The sequence below is a fragment of the Oncorhynchus mykiss genome, chromosome 21, assembly GCF_057628025.1.
Source record: "Oncorhynchus mykiss isolate SJ-2025 chromosome 21, ASM5762802v1, whole genome shotgun sequence".
Taxonomy (NCBI): Eukaryota; Metazoa; Chordata; class Actinopteri; order Salmoniformes; family Salmonidae; genus Oncorhynchus; species Oncorhynchus mykiss.
Genome location: NC_143042.1, coordinates 21186122 through 21203105, shown reverse-complemented (window position 1 = coordinate 21203105; position 16984 = coordinate 21186122). Strand labels below are relative to the sequence as shown.

Genomic DNA, 16984 nt, shown 5'->3' with positions numbered 1-16984 from the left:
TAGCTAGCTAGCTAGCTAGCTATATTAGCTACTATGCTAGTTAGCTGGCTAGATTAACATGGTGCAAAGATATCAGATAGGAGCTAATGGCAGAGAGGAAGAGTGAAGCTCAACTCGGCAGAATATCTCCCTCCCTCCAGCTGGTGGCATTTTATTAGATGTTTTGCCCACCAAGCAATGAAGCTTTTGTATGGAGGTCAATGAGTGTGGAATTTGGTCAACAAAAAAATGTATGGCTTATTTGCTACGTAAGGTTTATTTGATCTAATAGATGTTTCGTAATGCTTAAGTTGTTACGAGTGTACTGATATAAGTAGGACACGTGACATCCTGGCAACTTTAAGGCTAGTAGCAGAGCATCTCTCGCCATTGAATACACGTGGTTGTCATCAACCCTCATTGAATATTCAAAAGAAGATGACAATAAATTAGATGTATCCACCAATCCAAAGAAAGGATAGGCAGGAATTACAGCCCACCTTGCCGCTTTGTGGACAACGATTGCATTGTTGCCAAAAAGTTCAATTTTGGTTTCATCTGACCAGAGCACCTTCTTCCGCATGTTTGGTGTGTCTCCCAGGTGGCTTGTGGCAAACTTTAAACAACACTTTTTATGGATATCTTTAAGAAATGGCTTTCTTCTTGCCACTCTTCCAGAAAGGCCAGATTTGTGCAATATACGACTGATTGTTGTCCTATGGAGAGAGTCTCCCACCTCAGCTGTTCATCCAGAGTGATCATGGGCCTCTTGGCTGCATCTCTGATCAGTCTTCTCCTTGTATGAGCTGAAAGTTTAGAGGGTCGGCTAGGTCTTGGTAGATTTGCAGTGGTCTGATACTCCTTCCATTTCAATATTATCGCTTGCACAGTGCTCCTTGGGATGTTTAAAGCTTGGGAAATCTTTTTGTATCCAAATCCGGCTATAAACTTCTTCACAACAGTATCTCGGACCTGCCTGGTGTGTTCCTTGTTCTTCATGATGCTCTCTGCGCTTTTAACGGACCTCTGAGACTATCACAGTGCAGGTGCATTTATACGGAGACTTGATTACACACAGGTGGATTGTATTTATCCTCATTAGTAATTTAGGTCAACATTGGATCATTCAGAGATCCTCACTGAACTTCTGGAGAGAGTTTGCTGCACTGAAAGTAAAGTGGCTGAATAATTTTGCACGCCCAATTTTTCAGTTTTTGATTTGTTAAAAAAGTTTGAATTATCCAATAAATGTCGTTCCACTTCATGATTGTGTCCCACTTGTTGTTGATTCTTCACAAAAAAATACAGTTTTATATCTTTATGTTTGAAGCCTGAAATGTGGCAAAAGGTCGCAAAGTTCAAGGGGGCCGAATACTTTCGCAAGGCACCGTATCTTGTCAGTATATACATAATCTTTGCCAATGTAGCTAGCTAACGTTAGCTGGTTATCATTTTGAACATGCACCATTTTCTGCAACGAGCCATCTGACTTGCGGTGTAACGTTAGTTATTTACTGGTGTGCTAATCTGACCAGCGATAATCGTATCCGTAAGCAGTAGGATGAAGTTACAATATACATATGCTTTAACTAGGTTAACAAGATCAGATAGGGGAGAGACGTTGTATTATTTGTTTTATTGGCGAGAGAGAGAGACAGAAAGAGAGAGAGAGGAAGAGGGGGGGGGGGGGGGGTGTGAGAATAGGTGTTAAACCAATGATGACACAAAAAACACAAGTGCAAAAGGTGGTCTTGTTAGAAAAGCGATACACACAAATAAACGAGCATAGAAGCTGGCAGTCAACAACCATCGACCAACCAACAGCTCCCTGTTCCACATCCTCCACCCTGGCTGTTTCCATCTCACTAACCTCAGCACATAAAAGACCTGTCCTGCGGGGCTGGCTGTCAGATTGTGGTGGCGCCAGACACTCATTCCAGGGATAATGTGTACACAGACGACGCACGCACACGTGTGCACAGATACACGCAAACACATTGCAGGCAGTAACGATTACAGCGTATCACTGGCTGCCCATAGATCCTTTTCCATTACACATTATATGGCAATTAGCTTTAGAATGGACATCATATGGGAATCTTACAGGCAGTTCAGTTTGCTGTACATCTCTAAACACTTTATGGTCCTGGCAGTGGCTTTATAGGGGTCCTTCTGGTTGCACAGGAGCTTGCCATGGGGAGTGTACAGGCATCCAGAAATGTCTCCATGTATTCTTATGTTTATGATCTGCGTCGGGCAGAAACACGTGAGTGTCTGAGCGAGGGGAGATAAGAGGCTGGAGGAGCGATTAGATAGTCACAATCCTCTAGAGAACCTCCTAACCTGGCCGGCTGTGGCACCAAGCTTCTTATAGGGCTTAGAGACATTCTCTCTGATTCCCAGGCGTAATCAACAATGCACCCTCTCAAGATTTGATTTGTGTCTCCATTTCATCTCTCTTTCTTTCTCCCATGTGTGCATTCATGCATACATTTTTTTCAATCACACAACACTTAGTTTCTTACCAATCTAACTACATGACAACAAAACGGTAATCCTTTGATTTCTCCTCCTTCGTGCTATTTCTTTCTGTCTATTTTCATCTCTTTTGTTTGGTTTGTTTGTTTGATTTGGATGGGGACAAGTGCAAACACATGGACACATTGAACATGGGTGTTTCTATCGAACACAAATTGTCAACAACCGTCCCTAGAATGTCTTTTATGGAACACAAAAGGAAAGAAAGTCATGCATAATCAATTCAAATGACATTGAATCACATATCAGCACATTATCGCAATTACATGCACAAAGCAAATCTCTGGGGGTATGAACCAAACCAGCGTATGGCTTTGTCTGAGAACTTGAACATGTGGAGTTTGGAGATCAGTACACTGTGATTAACTATGTCAAAGGACGTGTTCATGTCACGGAAGACTGCTCCGACCACGTTTCCCTCATCCAATGATTTCTTGATGTCCTCCAGTAGGACACCGTTTTCTGTTTCAGTGAAGTATTTTGGTCTGAATACAGATTGTTCCCAGTGCAAGTACTGATACTATTTCAGATATGATATGAGCTGTTTTTTCTTTTTTCCCCTTCTCTCTCTCTCCCTCTCTCTCTCTCTCCTTCTAGAGAGGTTATTTTCTCCCAATGTTTTTCTTTCAAAGTCATATTTGTTTTCTTTTTTTGCAGAAGAAAATTGCCTGTATGTCGGCAAAGTCCTCGCAGTGGAAAAGGAAATGCAGCTCTGTCTCGACCTCTCTTTGAGGGCAGAGTGTGCACAGCCTGTCCTCTCTGGGTAGCCAGATCCGCCTGTGACGGCCGGTCTCTATGGCCAGGCTGTGCTTCTTGAGTCTGTAAATAGTCTGTTTTTCTCCGACACGGTGGTCAGATAGTTTGCCACCAAGCACTGTGTGGAAGGCCAGAAAGCATTCAAGTGTGTTTTGGGTTATTGTGGTGTCTTTCCAATAGGTGATATATTTTTTATTTTTGTTCCTCATTGGGTTCACCTCCCCCCCACTTTCTCACACTCTCTTTCCCCCTCTTACTCCTTCTCTTTGCTTGTCTTACCTCTGGCGCTGGACGGAGCAGAGCTGGTCACGTTGGGAGAGGCAGAATGATTGGAGCTGAGGCTTGAGGTAGATGGACTGGGCTGCAGGGACAAACAACTACATCAACAATATCACTGACAAGTTAAGAATTATAGACAGCCAGGATCGTGTGGGGGAATGGAATTATCCAAATCAGTACCTTTCTCACATGAGCTTTTGCAAACACACAAAAAAAAGGAATTCACTCTGGTAAAAAGGGAGGTTGCGGGTTTATTAGTTCGGAATTGTACCTGCATGTTGAAGACTTCATCAGAGCTCTCCGACTGCCCTGTGATGTTGCTCACTTCATTGGAGGCCTGAGATGACAGCGATGACGATGAGTAGCGGTTGACAGCCGGGTAAGTGAGGGGACTGATCACAAACATAACACACACATTGAGAGAGAGAGAGAAATAGAGAGAGAAAGAGAGCGAGAGAAAGAGAGAAACAAATAGAGAGAGAGAAAATAAGATCCGTTACTTTCAGAATGTGGTTGTGCATTCATCTGACATAATACCATATCATTCTAATAAAAAGGCACAATATTTGGGTTTCAGAAGAAAATCACAGCCAAATAATCTCTCCTTAAATCACAAGTAACTGTTAGTGAGTTTTAAATTAGCAAGCTGACGATTTTAAGAGGACAGATTGAGTTTGGATGTGCGTCTGTGTGTGCTTGCACGTGTATGTGTGTGTGTGTATATTTCACTCTGGGCTGTGTATGTCTATGCCTCATTACGCTCGTGAAGAGGTAGGATGGAGGTAGGATGTCACAGGTAGAGACTGGCAGGGTCACTGAGCACACACACAGAGAGCTCACTGCAGGTGCCAGTCTGCCCACCTATGCCCATATGGTGCCATTCCAGGAAGTGAGATAGAGGGGGGGGGGGGGGGAGTAGAGGATGCACAGACAGAAAGGAAAAAGAGAAGTTAAGATGGAGAGGAAAGAAAATAGTATGAGGAAGGGTGTGAAGAGAGAGAGGAAGAGGGAAAAAAAAGATAAAGCGAGACGAGGACAGTGTTTCTCACCTGCGTCTGGCCACCACGCGAGCGCCATCTGGGCTGATGATGTTGGGGACCGAGTTCCTGCATGAACTACGCGGGCTGCCGTTGGTGAAGTGCACGGGGCTAGCGCGCACATATGCTGGAAACTCCTGGGGTGGGGATTAGAGAGAAGGGCAAACGGAGAGAGAGAGAGAGAGAAAGAGAAGAGAAGAGAAGAGGGGAAACCTGTGATTGGCCTATTGTTTATGCTAGCATGAGTTATGGCTGCGCTAACGCAGGCTTGATGAAGGTCCATTTGAGGATTAGAGATTGGTGCTCCTGTTGAGTGGCCTTCACTAACCTGGATCCCCAGACTAGACTTCATCACATGAAACTGGTCCACCAGCTTCTTGTGTAGAGGTCTCATGTCCTGAGGAACAAACTTCTCGTGGACGGCCAGGCCATACTCCAGGATGTGAGCCTGGAGGGGGGAGTCGGAGACGGTGCATTTTTGTTTGCTAACGTTAATCTCTTCCAGATGAAATATCATCACAAAAGCTAAGCAGTTCTCCTAGTAAAGTGGGGCTAGCGTTTTCCAACGTCGGGAATCTGACCTGTTCGAACATGAGTTCCCTTAGTCGTCCGATCTTCTCCCCATCCTCAGGGTGATTCACGATGTAGTCCTTCACAAAGAACGCCTGCATGAACACAATTCATTGTATGCTTTCAGTTTACTTCATTGTGTCACCATGCATGTATGTCTGTCTGTCTATATATATATATATGTCTTTTTGTGGGCAAAAGACAAAAATGAAGAAATAATATTCATAATGTAAACATGCTTTGCATAATTATGAGTGTGTCTGTTGCATATTCCCTGATGTTGATATTTGCAACCCTTGAGATGAGTGCAGATTAGAGTCGAGGCTTTTTAATCTGCATCACAATAAAAACACATCAGAAAATGAACAACAACAACAACTCAAAATCTCTTTTCAAATATTCCGTGGAAAGAGAGCAAAAGGGGGAAGAGTCGCCACAAAGGAGAAAGCAGGGTTTGGTCTCCCTCACAAGGACGTTGTGGCAGGCTATCTCCAAAAAGACAGAGAGAGATATGGGGGGGGGGGCGACTCAAAAGGCGAGAGGAGCTCACTGCTTACGTCAAAGCCCGCTCCTAAACAGGCATGGTCCTATCTGTGTCTACCATCTGAGCGTGAGAGGCAACCTCTTACCATGACGCTAGCTAAACAATAACACACACAATTACCACCATGTGAACATTGTAACAGCGCTAGCTAGGCTACAGTAGCAGGCTCATCTCCCGATCGTTATCCCCGACACAAAACACAGCTTTACGACCCCTGCTGTGACGCTGTGAACGCCACGGTCGCTTTGACCAAAACAACTGCTGTGAAAGATAGTCCAAAGCCACAGAAAAAGGGACTTATTCCGTCTTAGTGAATCATAGCGCGGCTGTATGAATAAAACTGTCTGAAATCCATAGCCGAGGGTGGAAAAACAACCAATATTTGCATCAAATTAGACTTTTCTCTGGTGCTGGTTGGACTTGAGATAGGAGGAGAAACTCCAAGTGTCAAGTGACATTGTGAATCATTATAAAACCTCAATTAAAGATGAAATGCTGGCAATAAATAGATATTAAATCAGGCTGGATTCTCCTTCAGGGCTGGAACTATAACCATGAGCAGTAAATCGAAATATGAATACTGATATCGGCTTCATTTATGGCTGAACAAATTGGCATAAAAGTCAATTGCGTTATCCTAATAAAGAAACTGATTTATGGTGTATTGTGTGCAATATTCCTCAAGACAACTCCATACATTAATATCATGGAGAATTAGGCATACAAAATGTGTATGTATGACGTTCTCCATTGCCTTTATGGATAGTATAGATAATCATTATATCCCTCAATGGTACACACTTGAAATTAGTAATATGTTTATAAAATGTACGCATTGAATATCATGGTATATACGTACATGAAACCTACTGGATCTAAACAGTCACATCATGTAGTCTACAGATTCAGCAGCATTGTATATCATCACATCCTTCATACAATGAGCCTATTGGATCAAAGCTCTGGCAGATAATGTACTTCACGCAGCAACAGGTGGGCGTTGCGCAAACACAACCGTAGCTAGCTTAGCTATTCTCTCCCAGGTCAAACTCATTTCCTGTTACATCCTCATCTTTGGCTTCATCACATCATCGCCGCCACCAGTTTAATAGAGGTGAGAGGTAGTGGCGGTCATGACGAGAGCAGACCCCTGCTAACTTGGCACCCTTAAGCCTCGCCGCAAACTCGACGCGTGGCGTTGCTACGCAACCGAGAGCCACTGTACAGTACACACAGTTAGCTGGCTGACGCCGGAGGTCTCCTTGAAAAGGAGTGATTATAGCTCCGACGCTATGGCACTCCGTTATGGATTTGGAAAGAAAAGAAAGGGTTCATTTAACACTTAATTTACAGAGTACAGAGATTCAGGACTTTTATCCACTGTATGTATTTTTAAGTATATATTTCAAAGTAATGTGTGATTTTATATGTCCTTGAATGTGTCTGAAGGAACTCCTTCTTATTCTATGTCTGTCTGCCTGTCGCAGTCTCCCTCTCTACCTGTCGCTGTCCATCTCTGCCTGTCCTGCCTGTCGCAGTCTCCCTCTCTACCTGTCCTGCCTGTCGCAGTCTCCCTCTCTACCTGTCGCTGTCCCTCTCTGCCTGTCCTGCCTGTCGCAGTCTCCCTCTCTACCTGTCCTGCCTGTCGCAGTCTCCCTCTCTACCTGTCCTGCCTGTCGCAGTCTCCCTCTCTACCTGTCCTGCCTGTCGCAGTCTCCCTCTCTACCTGTCCTGCCTGTCGCAGTCTCCCTCTCTACCTGTCCTGCCTGTCGCAGTCTCCCTCTCTACCTGTCGCTGTCCCTCTCTGCCTGTCCTGCCTGTCGCAGTCTCCCTCTCTACCTGTCGCTGTCCCTCTCTGCCTGTCCTGCCTGTCGCAGTCTCCCTCTCTACCTGTCGCTGTCCCTCTCTGCCTGTCCTGCCTGTCGCAGTCTCCCTCTCTACCTGTCGCTGTCCCTCTCTGCCTGTCCTGCCTGTCGCAGTCTCCCTCTCTACCTGTCGCTGTCCCTCTCTGCCTGTCCTGCCTGTCGCTCTGTGTCGCTGTGTGTCCGTCTGTAGGTTTGTCTGTTTCCGTCTGCCTCTCCGTCTGTATCTGCCTGTCGCAGTCTCCCTCTCTACCTGTCGCTGTCCCTCTCTACCTGTCGCTGTCCCTCTCTACCTGTCGCTGTCCCTCTCTGCCTGTCCTGCCTGTCGCTCTGTAGGTTTGTCTGTTTCCGTCTGCCTCTCCGTCTGTATCTGCCTGTCGCAGTCTCCCTCTCTACCTGTCGCTGTCCCTCTCTGCCTGTCCTGCCTGTCGCTCTGTAGGTTTGTCTGTTTCCGTCTGCCTCTCCGTCTGTATCTGCCTGTCGCAGTCTCCCTCTCTACCTGTCGCTGTCCCTCTCTACCTGTCGCTGTCCCTCTCTGCCTGTCCTGCCTGTCGCTCTGTAGGTTTGTCTGTTTCCGTCTGCCTCTCCGTCTGTATCTGCCTGTCGCAGTCTCCCTCTCTACCTGTCGCTGTCCCTCTCTGCCTGTCGCTCTGTAGGTTTGTCTGTTTCCGTCTGCCTCTCCGTCTGTATCTGCCTGTCTATTGCTATCTGTCTGTCGCTGTATGTAAGTCTGTTGCTATCTGTCTGTCGCTGTATGTAAGTCTGTTGCTATCTGTCTATCGCTGTATGTCTGTCTGTCGAGGACTGCATGTCGGTTGCTGTCTGTATCTGTCTGTTGCTGTCTGTCTGTCTGTCTGTCTGTCTGTCTGTCGGTCTGTCTGTCTGTCTGTTGCTGTCTGTCTGTCTGAATGTTGCTGTCTGTATTTCTGTTGCTGTATGTCTGTCTCTGTCTGTCGGCTGCTGTCTGTCGGTTGCGGTCTGTCGGTTGCGGTCTATCTCTGTCTCATGCTGTCTCTGTCTCCATCTGTCCGTCTGTCCCCATCTACGTCCGTCCCTGTCCGTGTCTGTATTACTGTCTGCGCACTTTTTAAACAAACACATAAGACAGACTGTACTGACATTCTAGATCTAGCATGCCCAGACAATGTCTCCACACAATATTGAGTGACCGATGTAAGCCAGTCACATCATCACTGCCCTCTGACCTCTTGGTAGCGTGCGAGCCCCCCATTGACGGCGGCGTCGATGACCCCGTTGAGGCACATGGTGAGGGGGTTGATGTTCTGCATCTGCCTGCTCTGGCACTGGGCAATCAGTGTCCGTAACTGCAGGTTCTTGTTCTCAATCACCTCGATGGCATTCTCCAACGGGCTCACTTCCACCTAGAGGAGGAAAACACAGGGTGATAAGATATTAGTATATATACAGACATATGCATACCTATATGTAGAGATACAACAAACACAAAACACACGCACACACACACACAATCAGAACATGTATAAGTAGAGACGAGACACACAAAATAAGGCAGGCCACATTAACACAAAGTATTTTTCTCACACACACTCTCTCAACACACACACAAAAACAAAATAGTGGTCCAGGTGCATATGACATTTTTGGATGATACTGTTTTCCAATATTTTCCTTGCCCAAAAAGATGATACCGATAACCAATATTTAAAATGTTAGCAGCCTTTTAAGCATTCTAGTACAGTTAAATATTTAACACATACACACACGGACGCAGCGGTCTAAGGCACTGCATCTCAGTGCAATAGGCGTCGCTACAGTCCCTGGTTCGAATCCAGGTTGTATCACATCCGGCTGTGATTGGGAGTCCCACTGGGTGGCTCACAATTGGCCCAGCGTCGTACAGGTTTGGCCGGGGTAGGCCGTCATTGTAAATAATAATTTGTTCTTAACTGACTTGCCTATTTAAATAAAGTTTACACACACACCACACTGACCAAAAAGTTATTTAGTTGGCATTTACGCATGTCCCCATTACCAGTAAAACATCATCAAAACCTATTTCTTTCACTTACTTGCTGTGCTGTTTCGTTGTTCGTTTGTTCAGTCGTTTCATTCTCAACCAGGACTTCTATGGAACGCCGTTTGGGTCTTTGCGTGTCAAATAATATAATATTTAACACTATTTGACATGTCAAATAAGTTTAATGACCAATCAGGACCTGAATATGACTGCACGTCACATAATAATTTAACGCGTTCATAAATGTTGTACGTAATTATTACACATTGATTACTCTATCACTCGTATTTCATATGTCACAACGATTCATCGATACGAATGCTATGATGCTGGTAAAGTTGTCTCGCGCACCTACAGTGCTGGTCATAAAAAAAGCTAGCTAGCTCATGGATGCAAACACTATTCTTCCCCAAAAACATAGCAAAACGACATAATCTGTTTCAGTAGCTCTAGTTAGCTAGCTAACTATATAGCTATGTGTCATCATCTAAAATAACCCTAATTAATAAGACAGTTATTATTTGATTAATAGTGGTCGGACACATCTATGTGAAACTAGCCACAATAGTGGACTTTGCGGTTAGCCTTCAAAGTAAAAGTATGGCAAAATTATACTATTTGTATTCATTTGCACCACTGCCAATGACACACTTTTATTTTGAAGGCAAAACGCAATTTCCACTATTGTGCCTAATCCTTATTGTGGCTAGCTTCACAACACATAACCCGGTCCGGTGGAGCCTCACTAGACAGATGATGCTAGCTGGCTGCTTATAACGTTAGCTTTGGGCAACAGTGTTAAGTAGCTGGCTAGCTATTTATTTTTCATGAACTGAAGTTCAATTTCAATAGGCGAACAACAAGTGGCAACCTAGCTAATACTTACTCACAATGACTCCTAAATCATTGCTAAGAATAATGAAAATGACTGCAGTTTTTACTGGTCACATTGTTGTCAGGCTGGTTGTATTGGTGCTAGCTAGGTAACGTAAACTCGTACATCGCCTTGGTCCGTACAATTGCCCTTTTTTTAGCGCCCCAAAAACGAAATACTTCCAGATCAGCTGTAATGTTAATACCATTGTAAAGCACAATTTCTCCCCTTTCCAACATAATCAATTACATGACCTAAAAGCTGCCCGTTTCTGCATAATTCAAGCAGGCAATGAGCCCCGTTGGGCCTTTTTTTAAATGGCGGGTGGGGAAGCGAAACTAATGCGTGATAATGAGGAGAGATGTGTGGGAAAATTGCTTTTTTTCACTCGATCTGTCCAACTTATTACCTTATCGCCTCTAAAAATGTAAATAAGATGTGTCATTACATACCTATTTGAAGGTTTGTGTCTAATTTTAATCGGGTTTTTAGGGCGGTGCTAAAGTGATCTTAGAAGTAAACAGCGGCTTTGAGAATGATGATCGCATGCAATGATGACGCAAAAAATGACTAGGTATCCCCCCTTACCCCATTGCTTTTAAAGGATGACAGGTTATGACACGTCAAGATGTAATGGAGGGTCAGTTTTTTTCCACTTTTCTCCAATACTATAGAGCCATTACCCCATGTCGATCAACACTTGAATAGAAACCTAGTTCACACCCCCGATTTTGACGTCAACACAGTCGCTACAGTCCCATTAGTTTTCTTTGTAGCCTCGTTTCAATATTTCAGATATGTTCACTGATATATCGTGCATCCCTAAGACAAACACCATCTCTCTAAGACACAGCCTTCCCGTATGCAGCTTGATCCGTCAGAAGTTACAGAGTAACATTATAATTATGAATCTTATGAATAACTTTCACCCTTCTCTTAAAGGGACATTTCACAATCATTGGAAATACTTATCTTCCCATAATTTTTTTTTACGACAAAACATAGAAATGCACAATTTTCACAGATGTAGATGTTGGGGTGGTGCTGGAGATGAAATTTCCCTTTAATATAGGTCTACACTCAGGGAGCTCGGTTGGGCTCTCTGCAAAGTTAGAACATAGCTGGGTCAGCATTGAGCAGTGTGTTGTGAATGGGGTTATATGAGGAGGTTATTGGAGGAGTGTAAAGAGACTCACCAGTTCTCTCTTCTCCACCTCGAACCATCTGGAGATTCCTGGCAGGCTCTGGACCAGGGTTAGTGTAGTCCTCTCCACCCACAAGCTCTGAAAACACACACACACACACACACACACACACACACACACACACACACACACATGGACATGTGCAGGCAGGCAGGCACACACACACTTCATGTTAATGCTGGCACTCTGCAAACACATTCACCCACACATCCGAGTAGCACAGAACATTGCTTTTCTCTCCTGTCAATATATGATGTGTAGGCACCGGTTCATATAATGTCCAAGTAGTACACATACTCATGGATACAGAGTTCTCATAGCAGCAGTCTACACCGATCTGCAAATGATGCAATGTCACTGAATTAAATAAATTAAAACACGAGATTCTTATATATTCCAGTAATACCTTTCCTTTCATCCACAAGGAGTTTAGAAACCAAATTGCATTTTCTGTCCCATCATTTTCCGAGATCACATCAACACAGAACTGATTCATGCTACTTAATATTTCCATATTAAATGTCAAATCTACTTGGCCTGAACAGTTTCTCTCAAGTACTAACTAGACCCCAAAAAAAGACAGCTGGGAAACCTAACCCTCGGGACGATATGGATATGATGATGATATCCAATTCATAAACCTGACAAAATTAGGTTAACGAATGGAGATTGAGTGAGCGTGGGTGGGTGGAGTCTGGAGAGACGATATTTAGACTGAGCTCCATGTCTCAGCCTCTCCTAGCCCCAGAGTCTAATTAGTAGGACTATGAATTAAACAACACCTGAACACACCTGTAATACAGAGAGGAAGACCATGAGCCACCCACACAACCACTCAATAAACAAGAGAGTGGAGAGAGGGAGGACGAGAGATTGGGAGAGAGGGAGAGGGAGGGAAAGTGAGTAAGGAGAGGGATGTGGGGTAAACATCGAATGAGAACACTAACAAGTCCAGAAAGGAGACATAAGATGATGAGACGAGCGAGACAGAAAGGCAAGAGAGAGAGAGAAACAGAAAGGCACAGAGGGAGAGTTTTTTTTTTGCGTGCACAAACACTGCGTGTCTCCCACCTTGAACTCGTTCTCCTTGTCCTTGGTGCCCTTGTGAAATGGCCTGTCGTATCTGAACCTCCAGATGTGGTTGACCTTATAGAAGCTCTTGATGTTGTCAGGCACTCCGTCTCTCTGCAGCACGTCCTGGCTCTCTGGGATGGGGCTCACCGCGTAGATCTGTAGGTCTGGGCCGGCACGTCAAGGATATGACTGATCCACAAAGATGCATACAATAGGTCGGGCAAACACACATACACACATGAACGCAAGCACATGCACACACACTTTCCTCACCCCCCCCTCTCCTTGGTTCCACAGGTCTATCCATCCAATTCCTGTGTTAATACATCCTTTCCGCTAATCACATCCTGTAGCCATATATCTGAATGTCCACCCCACACTATATCACAACACATACCCATTGGCAGCAGGACTGGCCTGTATCAGCGTAGTGGAGGGAGAGCTCATCAGCCCATAGATATGAATAGGGACGGGCATGGGTCCAGGGAGCCTCAATGATTAACGACACATGAGGATAACAAAGCTGTATGCTAATGCTGTTTGAGGGGCCTTGTCTGCTCTAATTGCACTCGGAGAAAAGTCAAACACAGAATAGACGACACACTCACACCCGCACACACATATAGAGGGAGTGCATGTATACACATTCACACACACACACTCAGAGAGAGAGAGAGCAGGAGCGGCTCCTTCCAAACAGCTGTCCCATCAATCACGTGCGGAAAAGGAGGAGGAGGAGGATCATTAAGATGGCTGCCGCATCCTACAGACACCTTGTGCATTTTTATCAAGGGATCGATCCCGATCCGCACTAAGTCCTCACGTGTGTGTTTACAGCATGGCTAGAGATCTGGCTCAGGACCAAGATGGAAGGAGTCATACCTTTGGTTTACTCCTCTATAAATCGACATGCTGTAATGCGGTAGAAACCTGTGTGCGGTGTAGGAAAACTAGGGTCCTAAGAGTTTCCTGGTTAGGTTAGGAAACACTCCTAATATGACTCCTATTGATATCCTTATTCATAAGGAATAATCAGTCCGGTATAATATGCCATTTATATTATTTAGGCTTACTAGACATGTGGGATGCAGCGTACCACTGTGTGTGTGTGTGTGTGTGTGTGTGTATATTTTTGGTTTTACTGTCCTTGCGGGGACCAGAAGTCCTCACAAGGATAGTAAAACAAGGAACATTTTAACAAGTGGGGGACATTTTGCCAGTCCCCACATGGAAAAAGGCTATTTTAGGTAAGGGGTTAAGTTTAGTCGTTAAGGTTCAGGTCAGGTTAACCCATTAGACTCGTACCCGTATTCGGGTTGAAAATGGCAGATTTGGTCAGGTGCCTAAATTGAAACACAGTGGCTGTACAGTAATATGCTATACATGACATCAGAGCACTGTGTGGGTTTTGACTTGACAGACGTTCTGAACATGAGCACCACGCGCGACAGTCCCCATCCCTCCTGCTAATTGGGACACTTTTGCAAATGTTTTGGTTGTCCGAGTGAGAGAAATGCTGTAAATTTAAGAGGACTCAATGTATTTATAAAGACGAGACGTTGAGGATTATAATAAATACAGCTTTAAATGTCATACAAGCCAAAACACCATAGTCCATATCATAAAACTCATCAAATATACAGTGTCAACGTTTATGATCACTATGTTTGATGTAGTTACAAGATGACATGGCGTTGTACCCTGGGTTGTCCTGAACAGAATGAGACCATGTTTGGTGTACAGTTACAAGATGACATGGCGTTGTACCCTGGGTTGTCCTGAACAGAATGAGACTATGTTTGGTGTACAGTTACAAGATGACATGGCGTTGTACCCTGGGTTGTCCTGAACAGAATGAGACCATGTTTGGTGTACAGTTACAAGATGACATGGCGTTGTACCCTGGGTTGTCCTGAACAGAATGAGACCATGTTTGATGTACAGTTACAAGATGACATGGCGTTGTACCCTGGGTTGTCCTGAACAGAATGAGACCATGTTTGGTGTACAGTTACAAGATGACATGGCGTTGTACCCTGGGTTGTCCTGAACAGAATGAGACCATGTTTGGTGTACAGTTACAAGATGACATGGCGTTGTACCCTGGGTTGTCCTGAACAGAATGAGACCATGTTTGGTGTACAGTTACAAGATGACATGGCGTTGTACCCTGGGTTGTCCTGAACAGAATGAGACCATGTTTGGTGTACAGTTACAAGATGACATGGCGTTGTACCCTGGGTTGTCCTGAACAGAATGAGACTATGTTTGGTGTACTGTGAAGAAAATCTGCTGCGGACTTTGCATCTGAATGCACTCATGAGTACGTTCTATACGCACCGAAATGGCTATCTGCTTCTCTGAATTGCCTTGTGAAAGCTAATCATGTTGGCAATAGAACAAGCTTTCAAATGATGCCCGGGGATAGATGGCGGGGATGCGGGGCTGTGTTCCAATCAAAACAACTACAAGCCGGCTTGTTCTGGTTTGTCGACGGCACAGCTAGGAGAGCTCAAAGAAGCACCTTGTGGTTGAAGACTCTTCTTTTGAGTCATAAATGAGCATGGAAATGACTTAGGAACTGTGCACACTGGAGAGGTGCGTGTGATCACTTGGAGACAACTAGTTTGATCTCTCACTCAAAACGTTGTCATTGTTTTGTCTTATGTTGCACCTACCCCACGTTCTCCAAGAATATTCTTATCATGTTACTGAATGTATCCAGAGTGTTTTCAGACTTCGTTGTGTCCTCACCTTTAGTCTATTAATTTTTCCCTAATCTCCAAACTGTTCCTGTTTAATTTTTTTTTACCATGGTTATACATATGTATTCCATATATCTTCTGTAAGAAACACACTTCAATGTAGCCCTATCCACCGTATAGGCCAATTCCTACGAATGTAAAGGGTTAGGTTTAAGGTTAGGGAAAATAGGATTTTGAATGGAAATCAATTGTTTGGTCCCCACAAGGATAGTAAAACAAACTAGTGTGTGTGTGTGTGGTGTATAGTGTATGTTGTCTAGGTCAATATAGGATACACTGAGCCTCGGCCTGGTAGATGGTCTGGTCAGGCTGGTTGACGTGCTGCATGGCGATGGCATGGGGGAACTCATTCAGCATGCGCTGCTGGAAGGCCTCCAGCCTCTCGTAATCATGGCCACGGCACACAAACTCCTTATTCTGCAAACGAGGCAGAGAGCATCAGAGGCAGAACAGAGACAGCACAGGGGTTAACGTGACATCTAGTGGACAGTTACAGCATCTGCTACAGTGTCTAGAGGTCAAATCCTCTAATGATGTAACTTCAAAATAGAATTTATTTGTAAATCTAATGAACACACACTAACAATTCCTATGAGGTTGCTTTTGTGTTACGTTGGTTATGAATTCATAGTTACGAGTCCTTTTGAGGAAACTAAGAGGCAATATACTTCATTAGCAACTTGCTTAGAAGTGCAGATGGAAATTGGGAGAGCAAACGCCTTCAAGAGCAGTTCTATGGCCTCTAAAAGGTCCTTTCATTAACAAAACCAGTGATAAAACAGAGCGGTACCCTTAGGAAGAAGGGGAACTTCTTGCCATAGAAGCCGACCCTGAAGAACTCTGGCTCCAGTCTCTGCTGGTCCATGATCTTATCATACAGCGATGCCTCCATCATCTGTCAAGAGGAAATGTCAGGTTACAAAACACTATTAGGTTATGTCATAACTGGTCAGGGATCAGTCAGCGTGGAGATATACCGAGAAGATATAAAGTAACTCACCCTCATCTTGCTGAGGTTCCTGTAGTCGTAGTAGGATTCGTACTGGTCCGCCAGCTCTCTGCACAGAATGATCCCGTTCTCCCAACACTGAAGAAACAAAACACATTATCACATTAACAATGGTCACATCTCAATAGGAACGTGTTTTCGCCTTTTCATTTCTTTCACATTAGCAGGATAAGGATTCAAGGGAAGGAAACCTCTTTAGAATATTGAGATGCTGACAAAACATGTCAAATGGCCTGCAGAGGACACTAGCTGCAGTATGAGTGTTGACCACTGGGTGGCGGTAGTGTACTAACAATAACCGTGCCAACTGCCAAGGCAGACCTGCAGTCCCCATGCAGGTGCTACACCCAGCCACCGTGCTAATGAAATGAAAGCTTTCCTTTCCTGCTGTGTTTTAATCCCAAGGCAGCGGCAGCTAGCAGATGGCTTTGGTCGTGAATTCACAGGGAAATTGGGCAAAGAATAACGGGGGAGGACATTTTGAATGATTCAG

The 16984-nt window shown here is 44.6% G+C and overlaps 1 protein-coding gene across 19 annotated transcripts in view; it reads right to left on the bottom strand.

The window, feature by feature from the left end:
• LOC110500216 (dedicator of cytokinesis protein 4) overlaps window positions 1-16984 on the bottom strand; it is a 147546-nt gene that overhangs the window by 13704 nt on the left and 116858 nt on the right. For all 19 annotated transcript variants that reach the window (XM_036957601.2, XM_090214193.1, XM_036957604.2 and 16 more), the window contains 11 exons: window positions 16483-16569; window positions 16273-16377; window positions 15758-15899; window positions 12715-12881; window positions 11635-11721; window positions 8771-8947; window positions 5171-5254; window positions 4918-5037; window positions 4602-4726; window positions 3824-3944; window positions 3553-3634 (listed from right to left, as the gene is read on the bottom strand). In XM_036957601.2, coding sequence (XP_036813496.2) covers window positions 3553-3634; window positions 3824-3944; window positions 4602-4726; window positions 4918-5037; window positions 5171-5254; window positions 8771-8947; window positions 11635-11721; window positions 12715-12881; window positions 15758-15899; window positions 16273-16377; window positions 16483-16569 — 1297 coding nt within the window. The remainder of the gene's footprint in view (window positions 1-3552; window positions 3635-3823; window positions 3945-4601; window positions 4727-4917; window positions 5038-5170; window positions 5255-8770; window positions 8948-11634; window positions 11722-12714; window positions 12882-15757; window positions 15900-16272; window positions 16378-16482; window positions 16570-16984) is intronic.